Source organism: Jaculus jaculus, chromosome 8, assembly GCF_020740685.1.
Source record: "Jaculus jaculus isolate mJacJac1 chromosome 8, mJacJac1.mat.Y.cur, whole genome shotgun sequence".
NCBI lineage: Eukaryota > Metazoa > Chordata > Mammalia > Rodentia > Dipodidae > Jaculus > Jaculus jaculus.
In genome coordinates, this window is record NC_059109.1 from 13,519,092 (window position 1) to 13,540,422 (window position 21,331).

Sequence of the window (21,331 nt, forward strand, 5' to 3'; positions counted from 1 at the left end):
TTTGTTATTTTTGAGGTAGAGTTTCACTCTCTCAGGCTGACCTGGAATTCACTATGGAGCCTCAGGGTGGCCTCAAACTCCTGGCAATCCTCCTACCTCTGCCTTCTGAGGGATGGGATTAAAGACGTGTGCCACCACGCCCGGCTATTTATTTTTTTAAACCATGATAAATTTTATTGAGAAATACCTCAATAAAATTTAGTGGGACTGGGGAGATGGCTCAGTGGCTAAAGGTACTTGCTTACAAATCCCGGAAGTCTGGGCTCGACTCCTCAGCCATGCATGTAAAGCCTGACAAGCCTGGGTAGGCCTGTACACTCACACACACGTGTGGACACGCATGCATGCATGCATGCAAATCAATAAAAACAATTTCAAAAACACATTTTCTTTCACGCAGGTCCTCACTCTAGCCCAGGCTGACCTGAAACTCTCTATGTAGCCCCAGGCTAGCTTCAAAAAGAAAAAAAAATTAAATTTTAAGTTGCAGAGCTATTGCTCAAATAATAGTATCAATTTGGTGTTTTTGAATTTTTTTGGTGGGGGGGAGTTCCAAGGTTGTGTCTCATTCTAGCTCAGGCTGACCGAGAATTAACTCAGAGTGGCCTGGAACTCACGGCAATCCTTTTATCTCTGCCTCCCAAGTGCTGGAATTAAAGGTGTGTGTCTCCATGCTCAGCTTAAGGGATTTCTTTTTGGTTATTATTTATTTATTTGACAGCAGCAGACAGAGAAAGAGGGAGAGAGAATGGACATGCCAGGGCTTCCAGCCACTGCAAATGAATACCAGACGCGTGCGCGCCCTTGTGCATCTGGCTAATGTGGGTCTTGGGGAATTGAGCCTCCAACCGGGGTGCTTAGGCTTCACAGGCAAGTGCTTAACTGCTAAGCCATCTCTCCAGCCCCTAAGGATTTTTTTTATATCCATTCTGCAAATAAATAGTATAGTGCATTCTCATTCTTTTAATTTGCTATAACCACAATAAAACCCTCTGATAAAAGTTAAGGCCACATTGCTATTTAAGCTACTTCCAAATTAATGATTTTCATCACTGTTAATATACAAGGGTATAAAGCGTGAAGGAATTGTCTAAATAAGGATAGAGTGTTCTGTTAAGCTGCCACAGTGACTTACTTTATTTTCCTAATTGAAACAACTTCCCTCTCCACATGCGTTAGCACTGATGCTGTGTGTTGTTGAGCTCTTCTGGGAAGATGAGCGCCTCGTGAATGAAGAGGTCTTTCGCTTCCTCTCAAGGACCACAGAGTGTTGACATGTTGAGAAGTAATATGGGGAATGAACAGAGTGGCTTTCTAAGAAGTAGTGAAAAGATTAAACCACCTTTGTAATACACTGTGACTTGAGCAAACTTTAATAGATTAGATCTTAACTCATCAATTGAATCTATATTTTTCTATTCAAAGAAATTTGACCCTAGACAGAAACATGGGAAAAGCATGCAATATGGTTTACAATTTCTCCCTTATAGAAATAACCACTTGTAAGGTGTTTGTATATTTATGTCTGCAGAACCAATCCTCTACAGTCTCAATTCAAGTCTAAGTGTTGATAGAAGGATCAACAGTTCCATTTTACTAAGAGAATAGCAAATATAGCAATAGTACATATTGAGAATAAACATTCCCCCAAATAGAAATGAGGGCCAGCAACAGATTCCTATGAAGATATTGCTTTTCCCTATCCCATTTTTTTTAATTTGAAAAATTGAGAGAGAGAGAGAGAGAGAGAAAGAGAGAGAGAGAGAGAGAGGGAGAGAAAGAGAGAGAGAGAGAAAGAGAGAGAGAGAGAGAGAGAGAGAGGGAGAGAAAATTGGCAGGCTGGGTCCTTAGCCACTGTAATGCAACTCCACACACTCGCACCACCTAGTGGGCATGTGTGACCTTGCACTTGCTTCACCTTTGTGCGGCTGGCTTATGTGGGATCTGGAGAGTCGAACATGGGTCCTTAGGCTGTGCAGGCAAGCACCTTAACCACCAAGCCATCTTTATTCCATTTTTTGTTCATTTTTATTTATTTTTTTATTTGAGAGTGACAGAGAGAGAAAGAGGCAGATAGAGAGAGAGAGAGAGAGAGAGAGAGAGAGAAAATGGGCACGCCAGGGCTTCCAGCCACTGCAAACAAACTCCAGATGCGTGTGCCCCCTTGTGCATCTGGCTAACATGGGTCCTGGGGAATTGAGCCTCGAACCGGGGTCCTTAGGCTTCACAGGCAAGCATTTAACCGCTAAGCCATCTCTCCAGCCCTTTATTCCGTTTTTGAAGCAAGGGCAACAGAACTGTGCAGAAAGAAGCTAGCATTTCCCCAGCCTTTGCAAATGAACTTCATGGGCATCGTTCACGTTGCACAGTTTATGAATTGTCCCTCTTGGGGGAGAGGCTGGCTGCACTGTGGCTCTGAGGGCACCATAAAGCTACTGTTGTCTTAAGACATTATAACAAGCTTGGTCATCACAGTGGCTTTGGGATAACGTCCATCAGTATTACTACAGTGGATGTCCCTCTTAGTTCCATGGACCACTTACCTCAGTGAAGACCTTTGTTTTCTTTGGCTAGTTTCCAGCCATGGCATCGTTCCCTGTGGTGCTGTTCCTCCTTATGCTGTTGCCTCTGTCTTTGCCCATTGAAGGAAAGGTGAGTGTAACCTGGAAAACCATCTCAGAGGTACCTGACAGCTTTGTGAAAAATGGCAGCTGCTTTGACAGCAGAAGAATCCAGGGTCTGGTGGGTGACTGAGATCTCACTGGTGACTCAGAGCAGCTCACACAACTGACTTACAGAGAGAAGGCTAACGGGTGCACACCGGCATTTGTGGCTGTGGCTGTCATCTATCTCCTGGACACTTGAGAAGACTTTGAGAGTCTTGATGAATAACTTATCTCAGCGTATCAGGGAAAGGAAAGCTAAGGGGGTGCATTCTATGTCTGTTTAGACACACTTAAAGATCTTGCTCATACTCATGAAATGTCACTCTTGTGTACATTTAAGATACACATTCTTCCTATAACTCACAAACCTTGTTTGGCTCCTGGACTTGGCACTTACATGTAGGTAAATGTTGGGCACTGCCAGGCCCAGGCTGGAGCCTTCAGGAAAGGGGCCTGAGCTGCCATGCATGGCTGAGGACCCCCGGGCTATAGGAGGCCATTCCCTCTCCAAGCCCTGAACTTAGGCTTTTCTCATAGCCCTGTGACCATTGCCCAGTTGCCTAGGAAACTCCTTATCAGCCAACACCCTAGATCACCTGACCACCCCTCCCCCATTGCCATTGCTGGAATGAATGTCCCCATATGCTAATTAGGCATCAGCAATGAACCTTGTGCATCCAATCCCCTTAGGACCCTCCCCCCTCAGATGCTTATAAACTCATTTCCCTGACATTAAACTGAGAAAGCTTCTCACCAAAGAAACTATCTCCCAAAAGTCCTTTTTTTGGTAAACTTTTATTTTTATTTATTTATTTGAGAAAGAGAGAGAGAGAGAGAAGCAAAGAGAGGGAGAGAGAGAGAGGCAGAGAGAGGGAGAGAGAGAATGGGTGCACCAACACCTCCAGTCATTGCAAATGAACTCCAGACACGTGCACCCCTTGTGTATCTGGCTAACGTGAGTTCTGGGGAATTGAACCAAGATCCTTGGGCTTTGCAGGCAAATGCCTTAACTGCTAAGCCATCTCTCCAGCCCCCAAAAGTCTCTTACTTTCGTGCACTCACCACCCTGGTTGCTTGGGACACCTTTGGGGGACTGCGGCCAGCCCAAGAACCCGGGAACCCACAGGTAAACACAAAGAGAAACTGAAAATAAGAACACCTGTGTCAGTACCTTTTCAGGTACATTTCTATTAGTATACAGAGCAAAGTGAGCAATAGTCGACTCATTAGATGAATTTGCTCTTCCCAGATGGCCTGACAGAGTTTTTGTTGGTATTTCAAAGCTGTGCACTAGGCGACCTTGGGAAATGGGCAACATGCAATGTTAAGTGTTCTTGAAAGTTGTTGATGAAAGCCATGTAATTGGAACCAGGCTGCAAATTCACTTTCAATGCAGATGTCTTGGCAGGGCCATGTTCAATGTAAAGTCTACATGAAATATTTTCCCCATACCTCACCCTTCCTGCAACGTGATCAAAAGCAGTGAATAAGGCTGGGGAGACAGCTTAGAGGTTGAGGCGCTTGCCTGCAAAGCCTAAGGACCCAGGTTTGATTCCTTAGTACCCACGTAAGCCAGATGAACAAGGTGGCACATGCGTCTGGAGTTTGTTTGCAGTGGCTAGAGGCCCTGGCGTGACAATTCTCTCTCTCTCTCTCTCTCCCTCCCTCTCAATTAGATAAATATTTAAAAAGGAATGTATATAGCTTACATATCTCACTATAAACTTGTCTGGTTATAAAATAGTATAACTTATATCTTTGCAAGATCTGCTTAAAGCAGAAATTGTCATTTGTGGACTTGGCAGAAGTTTTGTTTTAGAAAACCCATTTCCAAAGCTTTGGTTGAAAACATCTCTATGTAAAGGTCCCAGCTTCCACTCAGGCTTGTTGGCAGGGCTTACACTTCCTTCTAACGTTTATATGGTCCCAGGGGTATGGACATGGTGTAAACTTTACTTCCCCAAAGTAACACATTCACTCTTGTGTGCAAGTTTCAAAAATCCTGAAAACTAATTATTTTATACTCTTTAGGATCCTCCATTTTCCGATCTGCTCACCTCACAAGCAGCAGTGCAAAAGGAGATTGTAAATAAGCACAATGAGCTGAGGCGAGCGGTCTCTCCCAGTGCCAGCAACATGCTCAGAATGGTAAGAGACAGTCGTGTGGGCCCGCGAGCAGCAGAGCCTGGCGCAGGCCTCTCGTTAGAGCTTCATGTTTCCAGTGTCTTTGTCTGTTTTGGAATTTAAAAAAGTGTTTATTTGCAAGCAGAGATACACACACACACACACACCCACACACACACACAGATAGGGAGGAGAATATGGGTGCGCCATAGCCTCTAGCATTACAAACAAACTACAGATGCATGTGCCACTTCACGCACGGTGCTGAGGAATTGCACCTAGGTCATTCGGCTTTGCAGACAAGTGCCTTAACTCCTGAACCATCTCTCCAGCTCTGTTTTGGAATTTTTTTTTCTGGGTAGGGTCTCACTCTAGCTCAGGCTGACCTGGAATTCACAATGTCGTCTCAGGGTGGCCTCGAACTCACGGCAATCCTCCTAGCTTTGCCTCCGGAGTGCTGGGATTAAAGGCATGCAGGAAAAATTAGAAACCCAACTTTGAGCATCCAGTGTGGAGTCGTTACACATTTTACTCACTTACTTTTCCTAGTTTGCATTCAAGATATTTCCTTTTCTTCAGACTTGTACAGTTGTTAAGGTAGAGGATCTCCATGAGCTCAAGGCCACCCTGGGACTACATGGGGAATTCCAGGTCAGCCTGGACTAGAAGCGAGACCCTACCTGGAGAAATGAAAACAAAACAAATAATAATAATAAAAATCTCGCTTTCCAGCACTCCACTCTGAAAGCTTCTCCACATATTTAACTCTGCATCTCCAGTAGGAAAGCGATAGGCATCGATCACAAGCTCAGAGAGTAGCCCAGCCCACATGCACGATTAAAATGTTGCTAGGAAGTGTTGTGTGATCACCAGTACTAAGCATCATTGCTGAAGAGCTTAAGGGGCAGCTTTGAGTCAGATATTACTATACTGACGTTTCACCTTTTAGACACAACCCCTGTGGACTTGTCTTTATGTAGAGACTGGCAAGAACACATCAAAACCAAGACAGGGGCTGTAGAGATGGCTTAGCAGTTAAGGCGCTTGCCTGCAAAGCCAAAGGACCTCGGTTCTATTCCCCAGGACCCATGTAAGCCAGATGCACAATGTGGCACATACATCTGGAGTTCGTTTGCAGTAGCTGAAGGCCCTGGTGTGCCCATTGTCTCTCTCTCTGCCTCTTTCCCTCTCTCAAATAATAATAATAATAATAATAATAATAACAACAACAACAACAACAATAAACCAAGACAGTAGTAAAGATAGTGGCATGACATGTCCATGGAAGTCTTTATTGTACTGATCAATCTGCTATTGAATCGTATGCTGCTTTGTAGTTGAATATTTATTTATTTTTCTTTTGATATTTAGGAATGGAACGCAGATGCAGCAAACAATGCCCAAAAGTGGGCTAATAAATGCACTTTAGAACACAGTAACTCAGAGGACCGAAAAACCAGTAAGTCAGCTACAGCAGTAATGGGCTGAGTGACTCATCAATGTGGTAATAATGACTCTTAATTTTTTTTTTTTTTTTTTTTGCTTTTTGTTTTTTGAAGTAGAGTCTCACTCTGGCCCAGGCTGACCTGGAATGCACTGAGTAGTTATGTAGTCTCAAGCTGGCCTCAAACTCATGGTGATTCTACCTCTGCCTTCCAAGTGCTGGGATTAAAGTCATGCACCACCACAGCCAGCAATAATGACTCTTTCTGAGAAGACTTGCTGAAAATGTGGCTCCGTGAGATCATGAGACCTCTGTTTGTATTCTGATGTCATAACAACAACTTGGGCCCATGCTTGCTGTTTATGCAGATTTCCCAGGCAGTATGCCCTTGGTCTCCCCATGAGCTCAAAAGCAAAGCATAACTTTAATCCCAGCACTCTCTGGGAGGCAGAGGTAGGGGGATTGCAGTGAGTTCAAGGCCACCCTGAGATGACATAGTGAATTCCAGGTCAGCCTAGGCTAGAGCAAGCCCCTGTCTCGAAAAAGAAAACAAGAAAAGTAAAGAAGATCAAATGAAATCTGTTGATTAAAAAAAAATTAGCATTAGAAAGAGATTTGGTAGGAAATTGTTTTACTCAGCAACACACTAAAATTGTGTCATACTAGAGGTTTCTGCCACAGTCCCTGACCTCAGCCCGATGTCCTTTCCATGGTGTGACATCGCTGCTCCATGGATTGGTGTCTGGTTTTCTTTTTATAGGATGTGTTGGATTGTTTGGTTACTGTTGAGCTTTGCTCTAGACTATTCAGTGCTTCAAAATAATCTTTAATGATGTGACTCAGATCTTTGAGTATTTCCAAACTGGTTATTTTAAAATTATATCAGGCAGTGAAGTGTTTTACATGTTTTGGAGGTTTCTGGTCCTAGAGTACTATAGTATACTCTTGCAGAACAGTAATATGGTGAATCAAGGATTATACAAGCATAGAGGAGAAAAATTAGGACTCATAACCTTCACATAAAAAGTTTAGCTACATCATCAGGGATTACATACACACTCTAGGGAGAAGCCTCAGTTGGGAAACTGCTTACCTTGCAAACACGAGGACCTGACCAAACATTTAAAAAAGGAAAAAGAAAGAAAAAGAAAGGAAGCAAGGTTGTCATGGTGGCAAGCACCTGTAATCCTAGTTGTGGGGAGGCAGAGGCAGGTGAGTCCCTGTGGCTCTCTGAACATCCATTCTAGCATAATTAGCGAGCTCCAGGCCAATGAGAGACGGTCAAAAAAAGTTGTTCAGGGGCTGGAGAGATGGCTTAGCAGTTAAGCGCTTGCCTGTGAAGCCTAAGGACCCCGGTTCGAAGCCCAATTCCCCAGGACCCACGTTAGCCAGGGGGCGCATGTGTCTGGAGTTCGTTTGCAGTGGCTGGAGGCCCTGGAGTGCCCATTCTCTCTCTCTCTCTCTGTCTGCCTCTTTCACTCTCTGTCGCTCTCAAATAAATAAGCTAATTAATTTTAAAAAAAAGTTGGTCAGAATTTCTGAAGACTTACCCCACAGCTTGTCCTCACATGCATATGGCATGAACATATGGGCATGTCCACATGCGCGCGTGCACACACACGCACACACACACACACACACACACACACACACACACACACTATAGCATCCCAACCCTGCACACACAAAACTATCGACGATGGATGTGAGCAAACCCAGTGTGCAGATAGTTAACCATTTATGTGTTGTAGTCAAGCTAATGTTGTTTATGTCGCTGATGCTGTAACAATGATGAAATTGTGAAGCGGTGACCACAGGCAGTGGAAGACTGACACAATCTTGAGAATCAAAGGTTGTCACAATCAAGCTGTCACCTCCCAAGGTGTCCTAGTGTTTGATCTTCTTCACAAGCCGCATGGAAACATTACATGCCAAGCTACTAAGACACACATGTTAAGTGAGGGCTTACAAAAGCTAGGGAAACATTTCTGTGTGAAGAGGACCTTCTTGTCTGACTCTAGTTTTCTGGTAAGGGGTGATAATCAGTTTAAAAATCTTCCTTCTGCTGACAGTGGGCTCTTCACTGTTAAAGAATTCTTATAAAGGCTGAGCATGGTGGCAACACACTTTTAATCCAGCGCTCAGGAGGCCAAGGTAGGAGGATCTCTGTGAATATTCTATGTGGGGCTAGAGCAAGAAAGACCCTACCTCAAAAAACAAAAAAGCAAACAAATAATCGACAAAAACAGAATTCTTACAAAGCATTACTGTTTCAAACTTCAAACAAACCCAAAATTGTTTTCAGAGTCCTCTTTTTGGTCGAGAGAAGAGGGGGCAGTTGTAAGAAAGAGTCCATCGCTACCTTAACTGAGCCCATGGCAATAGCTGAGCACACACAAGGCCCAAGAGCCTTCGGTGCCTGAGTTGTTCATTCGCTGCCACTGGCGCCGAGAAGGGCTTATGAAGAGAAGGGTTTTCTCAAGCTGTTCAGAAAGTTGCTAGCACTGACCAGCCTCCTTGTGGTAGGAGTTCTGTCTTCTCATCTGATTTCAAAATAATTTGGAAGCAGGCACCCTCTTTATACCTAACCAACGGTCACCAACCATATTCCTGAGTTTGACATGTGACATCCTTGCATTTGTGTAATGTCTGCTGTCACTGCAACTTCATTGTTTTTCTTATAAATGATCCTTTCCAGGTACAAAATGTGGTGAGAATCTCTTTATGTCAAGTGACCCTACTTCCTGGTCAATAGCAATCCAACACTGGTATGATGAGCGGGAATATTTCAACTATGGGGTAGGACCAAAGGATCCCAATTCAGCTGTTGGACATTACACTCAGGTAAGGGGAATGGATGAAGGTTATCTCTGCCACAAACATCAATGTGTAAAGCATTTCCAAATGGTTACCCACTCCAGGGTTCAGCTTGAGGGGATAGACCCATTTGACTCATACTTCAAGATCTGTTATTTACAGCCGTGGTCTGGAAAATTCTTGGTGAAGGGATGCATACACTGATTGTTTCTCCATTATTAAGGAATAACTTGGAGCTGGGCGTTGTGGCACACACCTTTAGTCCCAGCACTTGAGAGGCAGAAGTAGGAGGATCACTGTGAGTTCAAGGCCACCCTGAGACTACACAGTGAATTTCAGGTCAGCCTGAGCTAGAGTGAAACCCTAACTCAAAAAACCAAAAATAAAATAAAATAAAAGTAAAATAAAAAAAGTAATAGTTAATAAATAAACAAAAGGGACAACTTGGAAAATGGATTTGGAAAAGACCTAGTATTCTTAAAGCTTATTAAAATAAAAGGTTATTATATAGATTCACAAATTAAAGTTTTCCCAAGGTCTGTGGCTATGTTTCTGTGATATTGCTATTGTTTTATTTTATTTTATTATTTTTTGGTTTTCTGAGGTAGGGTCTCACTGTAGCCCAGGCTGACCTAGAATTCACTATGTAGTCTCAGGGTGGCCTTGAACTCATGGTAGTCCTCCTACCTCTGCCTCCTGAGTGCTGGGATTAAAGGTGTGCTCCACCACGCCTGGCTGTTGTTTGATTTTGAATACTTTACCTCTTTTCTTACATATTCTAATCTATTTATTCTCCTGTGGGTTTGTAGCTTGTTTGGTATTCATCTTACCAAGTTGGATGTGGAGTTGCCTTCTGTCCCAATCAAGAAAATCTCAAGTATTTCTACGTTTGCCAGTACTGTCCTGCGTAAGTACATACTTTGTAGTTGAATGCCAATGTTTCCATAGACAGCATAGTATTTAAATGTTCTCATATAAATAAAATAACAGAGTATATTTTAACTAAAGGAAAATGACTTTACATTGCACCCTCCCATTCCGAATGAACTTCTAACTACTCTCACTTGTACTTGGATGTTATTGTGTTTGTAAGACCCACTGAGTTTAATTAGCATGAGCATGGGGTACAACTGACCAATGACTGTATCATGAAGAAAATGTCCCTCCCACCCTCTGGCAAATATTAACTGCCAGGACCCTCCACCACCCATGACGGAATGTTGACAAAGCAAGTCTTGTGTGGAGCTTATGCTGGAAACAGCTGCTGTAAGTTCATGACTGCGACTGCCACGTCATATCCGGAAGACAGCGTTTCACAGCACTCCACCCCATCCTCCCTGGCTCTTGTATTCTTTCTGCCATCTCCGTTACAATGTTGCACCAGGAAGTTGGTAGATGTCCCGCTTAGGGCTGAACACTTTAGCACTGTGAAGAGTTTGGAGCCTCTGTAGTAACCACTGAAGAAAGCTGCCCTGAGCAAAGCTGAGCACAGTGCATAAACAAATAGTTAGAAAGCTTTTTTTTTTTTTTTTTTTTTGGTTTTTCGAGGTAGGGTCTCACTCTGCCTCAGACAGACCTGGAATTCTCTATGTAGTCTCAGGGTGGCCTCGAACTCTTGGTGATCCTCCCACCTCTGCCTCCCCGAGTGCTGGGATCAAAGACTTGCGCCACCATGCCCACCTTAGTTAGAAAGCATTTTGACAGGTGCACCATGTCAATTTAGTAAAACAGACAGTAGTAGCTTCTGCCACAGGGCCTTTGACCTCCCTTGCCATGGGCATTTGGTTAGATTTATCCAACAGTCATGGATGTCCTCCTTGAAGTGGGCCTCACGTCCACTCAGAAAGCAGCTTGCTGTCCTCCTGATAGTTGTGGTTCTCTTGCCCCAGTGGAGACATCTTGCTGAGCTGGCTGGTTTTGTCGCCCACGGGGTCCACTGCTTGAAGGTTTTTTTTTGTTTGTTTGTTTCCTTAATTTGCACTGTTCCAAGTAATACTTTAGAAACTGTAATTTTTCAATGTTGTCAGCATAAAACAAGGACCAACTGTGTACTCATGATTACTGATGCTTAGAGTTTAAGCCAAGTAGCAAAGTGAAGAAACATAAGATTGACTCTCTGCATTTCACCTTTCAGTGGTAATAACGTGCTTAAAAAGAGCACCCCTTACCGACAAGGCGCGCCTTGTGCCGACTGCGCTGGAAACTGTGACAAAGGGCTGTGCAGTGAGTCTTACGTGATTAACTTGATGCTGAAAAAAAGAATTGATCTTTTCTTTTTATAAATTATCTTTTCTAACCCAAACAATTGCATTATGCATCTTTGGAAAACAATGCTAAGAAACAACAACAAGCTAGTAAAAAAAAAAAAAAAGTGCTTTAACAAAGATGTCACACAGTTGTTACCTATGGTTCATTTGTAAGGAAAACAATATCATGATATGTAACAATGGCACATTTTCCCCTCAATGTCAGTGACTGTGTGTAGTTTAGCCACTAAACACCATGTTGATAAATTGTTCTTTAAAATTTTTTTGTTTATTTTTATTTATTTGAGAGTGACAGACAGACAGAGAGAGAAAGAGGCAGGGAGAGAGAGAGAGAGACAGGGGGGGGGGGGATGGGTGCACTAGGGCCTCCAGCCACTGCAAACAAATTCCAGATGCATGCACCACCTTGTGCATCTGGCTTATGTAGGTCCTGGGGAATTGAGCCTCAAACCGGGGTTCTTAGGCTTCACAGGCAAGCACTCAACCGCTAAGCCATCTCTCTGGCCCCCTGATAAATTGTTCTTTAAAGTTACTATAACTAGAGAAAAAGTGGTATTTAAAAACAGTATAAACCTAAAGGTACCAAGACCATGCATGCTATTTCTCAGCATAAGCCAACAAACTAAATATGACTCCTCTTCTGTGAGTACACAATGATGATCTCATTTATTTCATATAGTATAATTAGGAACATATTATTCACCTTAAAAGTGGTCACCTCTGTAATTTGAATATAGATTTGCATATACTTTCATTTAAAAAATTTTCTATACCACATTTATTGTTTATTTACTTTTGTTTTTCGAGGTAGGGTCTTACTCTAGCCCAGGCTGACCTGGAATTCTCTCTGTATTCTCAGGGTGGCCTTGAACTCACGGCGATCCTCCTACCTCTGCTTCCTGAGTGCTGGGATTAAAGGCGTGCACCACCACTCCCAGCCTGTTATATTTATTTTTTATTTATTTTTAATTTTTATTTATTTATTTATTTGAGAACAACAGACACAGAGAGAAAGACAGATAGAGGGAGAGAGAGAGAATGGGCGCGCCAGGGCTTCCAGCCTCTGCAAACGAACTCCAGACGCGTGCGCCCCCTTGTGCATCTGGCTAACGTGGGACCTGGGGAACCGAGCCTCGAACCGGGGTCCTTAGGCTTCACAGGCAAGCGCTTAACCGCTAGGCCATCTCTCCATATTTATTTTTTAAACACTCTGAAGTTCTTTTTGAGCCAAGCCCAACAGACTGGCCTTTTTAAAAATTTTTTTTATTTATTTGAGAAAGAGAGGGTGGGAGGGAGGGAGGGAAGAAAGAGAGGGGGCAGGGTGAGCGCGAGCGAGCGAGCATGGGCATGCCAGGACCTCCAGCTACTCACTGTAAAGAACTCCAGAAACATGTGCAGCCTTGTGTTTCTAGCTTACGTGGGTCCTGGGGAATCAGACCTAGGTCCTTTGGCTTTGTGGGCAAGTGCCTTAACTGCTAAACCATTTTCCCAGCTCCCCTAGCCTTTTTTTCAAAAATTATTTTTGTTTGTTTATTTTTATTTATTTATTTGAGAGCGAGAGCGAGAGAGACAGAGAGAGAGAGACACACAGAGAGAGAATGGGTGCACCAGGGCCTCCAGCTACTACAAACGAACTCCACGTGCACATGCACGCGCCCCCTTGTGCACCTGGCTAACATGGGTCCTGGGGAATCGAGCCTCAAAATGGGACCCTTAGGCTTCACAGGCAAGTGCTTAACCGCTAAGCCATCTCTCCAGCACCCCATTTTTCAATGAGAGAGAGAGAGAGAGAGAGAGAGAGAGAGAGAGAGAGAGAGAGAGAGAGAGAGAGAAACTGGGGTGCCAGCCCCGGCAATCAAACGCCAGACACTTGCGCCCCCTTGTGCACATGTGCGGCATTGCTCACTTCACTGCATCTGGCTTAAGTAGGACCTGTAGAGTCACATGAGACCTTAGGTTTTGCAAGCAAGCACCTTAGCCACTAAGCCATTTCTCCAGCCCTGGAGCTCTTTTCTTTCTTTATTTTTTAAAAAATATTTACTTATTTATTTATTTGAGAGAGCAAGACAGTGCATCAGGGCCTCCAGCTGCCACAAGTGAACTCCAGATGCATGTGCCACTTTTGTGCATCTGGCTTTATGTGAGTCCTGGGAAATTGAACCTGGGCCATCAGGCTTTGAAAGCAAGTGCCTTTAACTGCTGAGCCAGATGTATAATCTTGTGAGCATACTTTTTATGATACAATTCATTGTACCTACAATACGGGCTCCCAGAAGAAGTACTGCATGGATGAAGAAATAAAACCATGTCATATACCTTATTATTTATTTACTTTTTTGTTATGAATAGAAATAAAAACAACCTGGCTTTCTGTATCTGGGATATTATTAAGTAAAATTGTTATAAAGAATTGAGGCACATATATATATATATATATATATATATATATATATATATATATGTATATATATATATATATGTTTTTTTAAAATTTTTATTAACATTTTCCATGATTATAAAATATATCCCATGGTAATTCCCTCCCTCCCCACCCCCACACTTTCCCATTTGAAATTCTATTCTCCATCATATGAGGCACTTATATTTTTTATATTTCAAGGATTTTATATTTCTTTTTTTATTTTATTTTATTTTTTTTTTTGAGGTAGTGTATCACTCTGGCCCAGGCTGACCTGAAATTCACTATGTAGTCTCAGGGTGGCCTCGAACTCATGGCGATCCTCCTACCACTGCCTCCCAAGTGCTGGGATTAAAGGCGTGTGCCACCACGCCCAGCTCAAGGATTTTATATTTCAAGCGCATTCTTTCAAATCCTGATCCAGCTGGGTGCTATGGTGAGAGCCTGTGGTCCCAGCTACTTGGGAGGCTGAGGCAGGAGGATCGCTTGAGTCCAAGAGTGCTGGGCTGTCGTGCACTCTGCTGATCGATTGGGTGTCGGCGCTAAGTTGGGCATCAATATGGTCACCTCCTGGGAGCAGGGGACCACCAGGTTGCCTAAGGAGGGGTGAACCGGCCCAGGCCAGAAACGGACCAGGTCAGAACTCCTGTTCTGATCAAATCCTGATCCAGTAATTCCAAATGTTAATGTCAGAGCTATAAATCATCCAGGCAGAAAACCAGCTGAATGCACAGATGACTGCTGAGTGCTATCTGCTAGTTAGTGTGAAAATCAGACTGTTAACTCTGAGCATTCAGTGGAAGCTTTTAAACAAAAGGGTGATGCAGTCAGTGAGGTTGTGTACACATCGTCTCAGCCAAAAGGCCCAGAAGCGATCAGTCAAGTTTTACACAGACTCCCGGCAATCACATGTAGAAATGAGCAACTGGATGCAAGCTAGGAAAGTGTTGGAAAATGTACTTTTAACTGTGATGGGTGGTCATTGTTGCAGTGTGAGAAAAGTGAAAGAACAGTTAGTGTTTGAGTGCTGGTTGAGTGATTGTGAGCAAAAAACAGGGTGGGGGGTGGGGGAGAATAAAAGCTGTTCTTGGATCCAGTGCCAGGCTTAAATACAGGGTTGTTGGAGAGACGGTGGGAGAGACCATACCCAAGATTCATCAAGCTTAGTGTGATGAGTTTAGACTAAAAGCATAACTCTGAATTTAAAATTAAAACGATCAGCACATAAGTGCGCCTCACCTGAGGGCCCCCTGATGTCCCTGGGGACCCATGGAAGTGGGCGCTACACTGATGAGTCCGCTCCCTCTTTTGTTCCCCATACATGTTGATTTGTGGATTGTTCTGTTGTCACTGCACAAAATTAAGACCCTTGAATCTGTTTTCATTACAGCCAATAGTTGTGAGTTTGAAGACCTCCTCAGTAACTGCGAATCCTTGAAGAACACTGCCGGCTGCGAACACGAGCTTCTGAAGGAAAAGTGCAAGGCCACTTGCCTGTGTGATGGCAAAATCTACTGAGGCACCCCGTAACCAGCCCACGGGACCACGTGGGAAAGGGCTGCGCATTTAGATGAGACATACTAGGGGAAAGTGCACGGAACTTCCGGATGTGATTACAAATGACAGCGCTTCTTTGTCTCCTGGATTTTTTTTTTTTTTTTACAGTAATTGCTTGAATATAGCAATTAAAAAAAAAAAAAAGCAGCACCATCTATGATGATAACTTTTGACTTGGATGTAAATTTGATGCTTTGAATTGAGCAAGTCGAATCAAACTGAGAAGCTTGAAAGTTCTTTGAAGAAGAATAATTATATGTCTCCTTATGCAACATGCTTAGAAAGAAAAAAAAACGAACACACTGATAACTGCTGCCCTATCGACTAGTTGTGGTTACTGGCATAGAGAACGAAGCCTCATGTCTGTGTTTTTCTCGTGGCCCTTCATTTGCATAAATGTAACCAGCTTTTAAAATAAAGAACTTACTGAAGCAACTACATGTGTATGACTTTGATGCGATATCATCATAGTTCTTATAAAACCGAGATAACTAAGGCAAGACAGGAAAATCTTCCAAATATGTGTCCGAAAACTTAAATTTTATCTCATTCGTTATCTCATTAGCCTCAGATAACTAAGGCCAGATAAATTATTACATAAGGATAATCTTCCAAATATGTACCTGTAAAATTAAGTTTTAACAGAAATAAAAATTCTCTTCTTTCATTTCCCTTTTTGACATTCAAGTGTCTAATTTACAATGGGCACAATTCAACATGATAGGTAAGCATGGCCATCTGATAAAATAAGAACAGTATTTTATTTTATCTTTTGGTTTTCAAGGTAGGCTCTTGCTGTAACCCAGGCTGACCTGGAATTCACTATGGAGTCTCAGGCTGGCCTCGAACTCACAGTGATCCTCCTACCTCTGCCTTCTGAGTGCTGGGATTAAAGGTGAGTGTCACCACATGCAGCTAGTATTTTTTTAAGAATAAGAATTTTTCCTAGGGCAATATTTAGAATAAATAACATGATCTGATATTAAATAAAGGGATCAGCATACACAAAGCTGTAATTTTTTGTGTGTTCTAAAACCAAGTAAGTTATGAAAACTTTTGCCTTTGATTTCAGATTAAGGTGAAATGAATATGGCTCATTTTTGTGTAACTTAAAATGAGTTACAAAATTCAATTCTGGAAGGTAGTACTCTAATGAAGCCTAGATTTCTTGCTTTGAATATTCCAGAAGTAATTACTTAATTAAAATGTAGCAACAGGCAACTACATTTAATTTAGAAACTTTATTTTTATTTGCCTTTAATGCAAATAAGAATTCTCAGTCAGGTGTGGTGGCGCATGCCTTTAATCCCAGCACTTGGGAGGCAGCGGTAGGATTGCTGTGAGTTTGAGGTCACCCTGAGACTCCATAGTGAATTCCATGTCAGCCTGGGCTAGAGTGAGACCCTACCTCGAAAAGCAAAAAAAAAAAAAAAAAAAAAAAAAGAATCCTTTTTGAATGAAGCTTTAGACATTTTTTCATAGTCACAAAGATTCGCTCATATTGAGTCAATCTGACAATGAACAAACGTGAATGGGTTACATGTTACAGAGTGAGGTATGTATTGAGAGCTAGCTAGGGTCAAGAACCTGGTCAATCAGTAAAGCATTTGTTTATTCTTTGTATCTTAATTTAGAAGGAGTTAAATTTTGAGAAAGAACTGCATGGTTATTGGACGATGAATCAGAAGCCCAAAGCAGCCATTAGTTGAATTTTGAGGGAAAGACAAAAAGAATGTAGGGGAGATTTGATCATGCACTTATGAATTTTAGCTTATTGATCTCTTTTACGGTTACAGACTTTCAAAGGTAGAATGTAGTTGGGAGAAGTAGGTTACCAGGAACGTGCCCTTAGGCATGCTCATTGTTAATCTGTCCCCTCTGTCTGTCTGCTCCCTGGCCACCATGACCTAAGGACTGTGTTCCGTCTCCTGCTTCCACCATGAGGTGCTTCTCCATGGCAGGGTTAAGTACAGTCAGATTATGTGATCATGGACTCAGTCCTCAGAATTCATCAGCTAACCTGAATATTTCCTCCTTGGATTTGAATTTCTATGACTTATTTTTTTTACAGCAGTGAGACAGCTATCTAACATACCCCGGGAAAAGCTAAACTGTCAACTGTTACAAAATAAAGAGTTGCGTCAACAATATTTGGCCCATCAACACTCCACGATGGATGGTGGAGAAGAGCAAAAAAAAATAAAGTAAAAGAGAAGAAGAACCATGCTGGAGAGATGGCTTAGTGGTTAAGCACTTTCCTGTGAAGCCTAAGGACCCTGGTTCAAGGCTCTGCTCCCCAGGACCCAAGTTAGCCAGATGCACAAGGGGACTGGAGGCTCTGGTGCTCCCATTCTCTCTCTTTCTGCCTCTCTCTCTCTCTCTCTCTCTCTCTGTGTGTGTGTGTGTGTCTTTCTCTCTCTCTCTGTTACTCTCAAATAAATAAGTAAAAATGAACAAAAATTTTTTTAAAAAAGAATAACTGCTTGAAAAGAAGGAGTTCAGGGAGACGTGATGTGGGAGGTATGCAAGACAAGGTAACAAGAGGTGTGATGGTCAAACACATTGCATACATGTATGAAAATAGCCAATAAAAAGATTTAAAAATTATTTATTTGTATTGAGAGAGAGGAAAAGAGAGTGAGACAGAGAGAGGAGAGAGAAGAGAGACAGTCATAATGGTCATGCCAGAATCTCCAGCTGTTGCAAACAAACTTCAAATACATGTGCCATTTTGTGCATCTGGCTTTATGTGGGTACTGAGGAATCAAACCCAGGTCGTTAGGCTTTGTAGGCAAGCACCGTAACCTGTGAATCATCTCTCCAGCCCTGTACAAAGATTTTTTTTAAAAGGAATATTGTGTCAGTATAAGACCTGGGATTTGCTGCCTTCAAATAACGGGCACTGCCGTTCTCTGTTATCATAGTATAAGAGCTAGAAAAACAGAATTCTCCCATCCATCCCTTCCTGACGTGATGCCCAATATTGTCATTCCCCAACCAGCAATATCCTCCTTTCCCTCTTGGGTTTTGCTTTCACCATTCTCAAGAGACTGTGACTTAATCTCTCCCTCATTCATACTTGTCTGTGTTTCCTTTTTCAACTCAAAATGTATCACATTCATGCTCCCTGTCTGACTGGTTGCCACCTGATTTTCCTTAATTAATTTTAAAAAATAATTATTTAATCTATCTAATTTAACCCTTTTGTACATATTTTTTCTCAATTTTTATTAACATTTTCTGTGATTATAAAAAATATCCCATGGTAATACCCTCCCTCCCTCCACTTTCCCCTTTGAAACTCCACTCTCCATCATATCCCCTCCCCATCTCAATCAGTCTCTCTTTTATTTTGACGTCATGACCTTTCGTACATACTCTTAACCGTTAGCATTTGTTACTTACTATAGTATACCATAATGCTAAATATAGTTGGCTTTAAATTAAGTTTACTTTATCCTTCCTGCTTTAAGTATTACTTTTCTGTCTTACAAACTGAAAACTGTATTAATACCAAGAAAACAACAATGGGTGACTTAGCAAATAAATGCACCAATGGCCTATTGTTTTTCTTAAAAAAATTATTTATTTATTTGAGAGATAGATAAAGGGAGAGGCAGAAAGAGGGGGGGGGCAGGAGGGAATGAGCACAGCAGGGTCTCCAGCCACTGTAAATGAACTGCAGATGATGCACTGCCTTGTGCATCTGGTTTACGTAACAGCGGTTAAGATGCTTACCTGCAAAGCCTAAGGACCCAGGTTCGATTCTCTGGTACCCACGTAAACCACTGACCTTCTTTAAGAAACGAAGCCAGGTGTGGTGATGCACGTCTTTAATCCCAGCACTCGGGAGGCAGAGGTAGGAGGACTGCTGTGAGTTCGAGGCCACCCGGAGACTGCATAGTGAATCCAGACTGACCCTACCTTGGAAAACCAAAAAAAAAAAAAAAAAAAAGAAAGAGAAAGGAGATAATGCTCCAGACAGTACCAACTTTGACAGCCCAGTGCCCCTGACTCGGAAACGGTGGCAGGTTCTTCATCTTTTCCTAGCAGGGCCTCCCGCACCGTGCTCTGGTAAGATGCCTACCGCCCTCTCTCAGGGCACCACCGGCGTGAACCAGTGACAGACACGGTGCTTGGGGAGAGCCGCAGTGGGCAAAAATTCTCCTTCTGCATCGTGACACTAGACAAGGAGCCTTTCATCAGGGCAGGGATGAGGAGGTCATTAAGCGGGTGGCCAGAGATGCTCCTGGTGTATCCAAGGACCACCAAGCAGAGCCAGAAGAAGAAATGGAAAGCGGAGCCACCCACCCCATGGGAGCCTGGGCCTGCCAGGGTGCCTGTCACCACCACCACCAGCAGCAGCAGCAGCAGCAGCATCAGCGTGGAGAAAGTCCCTATCACCAAGTCCACGCGCTGGCGGGAAGAAATGAGAGCCAAGGACCAAGCTGATGGAACCGGCCTGGGTCCAGCCCCAACCAGCCTCCTGCTTGCTAGCTCCCCCTGAGAACTGGAGAGCAAAGACCCAGGAGAGCTCCGTGCTCCCTGACTCGGGCCTATGCCACTGCTGGCTGGTATTTCTTGCTGGAGGATGCCAAGCAAGACCTGGGGGCTGAGGAGCAGCTCGCGGGACCTATCTTGAAATTCAGCAGGTTAGGCCATTTCCTGGGGATGGCCCACTTCTCACTGTGGCCTTGGCCGTGTCCCAAGATGGGACAGGCGCGGTTGGCACGCTGGTTTCCACGTGCTCTACCTCCTCAGTGCTCAAGGCGTCAACTTTCTCAATTACCTGGGACCTCCTGCTGGGGGATGGGGGGGTGATGCTCTTTCTCTCTCAAAGTAAACAAATAAACAAAACAAAGGCATCTGCATGGAGCTCGGCATCATGAAAGCCGAGGCTGACTGTGATGTAAACCGTTCGAAAGGGCAGCTGAAAGTAGACACAGAGGCACTGGGCGAGGAATCCCCCAGGGGCAGTGCCACGTCAGGATCATGCACAATGAAACCTGGCAGCGGCCCTGACTTCCTGGAGAGAGACAGATGCTGTGTCACCCGCCGCTCTGAAACATCGGGCCCACGAGTCTGAAGGAAGGCCTGACAAGTGCGAGCGTGCTTTGAACCCTGGGACTTGAAGAAAAGACTGTCCACTCCACAGGACCCCCTTCCCGACTGGTTGGGCCGCACAACCTGAGTGTGGTCTTTACCTGCGGTCATGGCTGCGCGGGAGACTGGTGCGCGGGGTGCCGGAGGTTTGCACCGTTCCTTGCTGTGCTGCTGGCTCTGACTTGGAGATGTGTTAGATATTCTATTTCGTGGAATGAAAATAGACTGGGACACCTTTTTTTTTTTTTTTTTTTCCAAGTAGGGTCTCACTCTGGCCCACGCTGACCTGGAATTCACTATGGAGTCTCAGGGTGGTCTTGAACTCACGGCGGTCCTCCTTCCTCTACCTCCCGAGTGCTGGGATTAAAGGCGTGCGCCACCACGCCCGGCTCTACACTGGGACTCTTGATGTTGGAGTAGGTTGAGAAACCAGTACTCTGGCCCTAAATGGCTTAGAGTTGTACCATGTATATCCTTAGCATCCTACAAATGGCCTATCAAAGAAGAAGCTAGGATATCCTTCTGTGTGTCAGGCCTCCAACTTCTTCACAAGGTTCGGAAGTTAGGGGAACAGCACAGTATTGCAATTGTTCAAAGGAAGCACGAGGGGAAAGATGGCAAATTCCTTCAATGGACAAGATTCAGCTTAGTGGAGCAATTTCGTCCACTGCTAAGTCAGGAAGTTCATGAAATTCTATTTTATTTTATTTGAGAGAGGTAGAGAAGTAGGTAGTGAGAGAATGGGCGAACCAGAGCTTCCAGCCACTGCAAATGAACTCCAGACGCATGTACCACCTTGTGCATCTGATTTTACATGGCTCCTGGGGAACCGAACCTGGGCCCTTTGGCTTTGCACACAAGACCCGTAACTTCTAAGGCATCTCTCCAGCCCTTGAGTTCATAAAGTTCTGACTGAACATACCTTATTTCACGA

General features: G+C 43.6%; 1 protein-coding gene across 1 annotated transcript; it reads left to right on the plus strand.

Moving 5' to 3' along the window:
* The first annotated feature begins 2,583 nt into the window (after positions 1–2,583).
* LOC101596259 (cysteine-rich secretory protein 2-like) lies at positions 2,584–15,255 on the plus strand. Its single transcript, XM_004649444.2, has 7 exons — positions 2,584–2,652; positions 4,698–4,814; positions 6,162–6,249; positions 8,933–9,078; positions 9,861–9,958; positions 11,186–11,274; positions 15,128–15,255. The coding sequence occupies exons 1-7, from the start codon at positions 2,584–2,586 to the stop codon at positions 15,253–15,255; spliced, it is 735 nt and encodes a 244-aa protein (XP_004649501.2).
* The last annotated feature ends 6,076 nt before the right edge of the window (positions 15,256–21,331 follow it).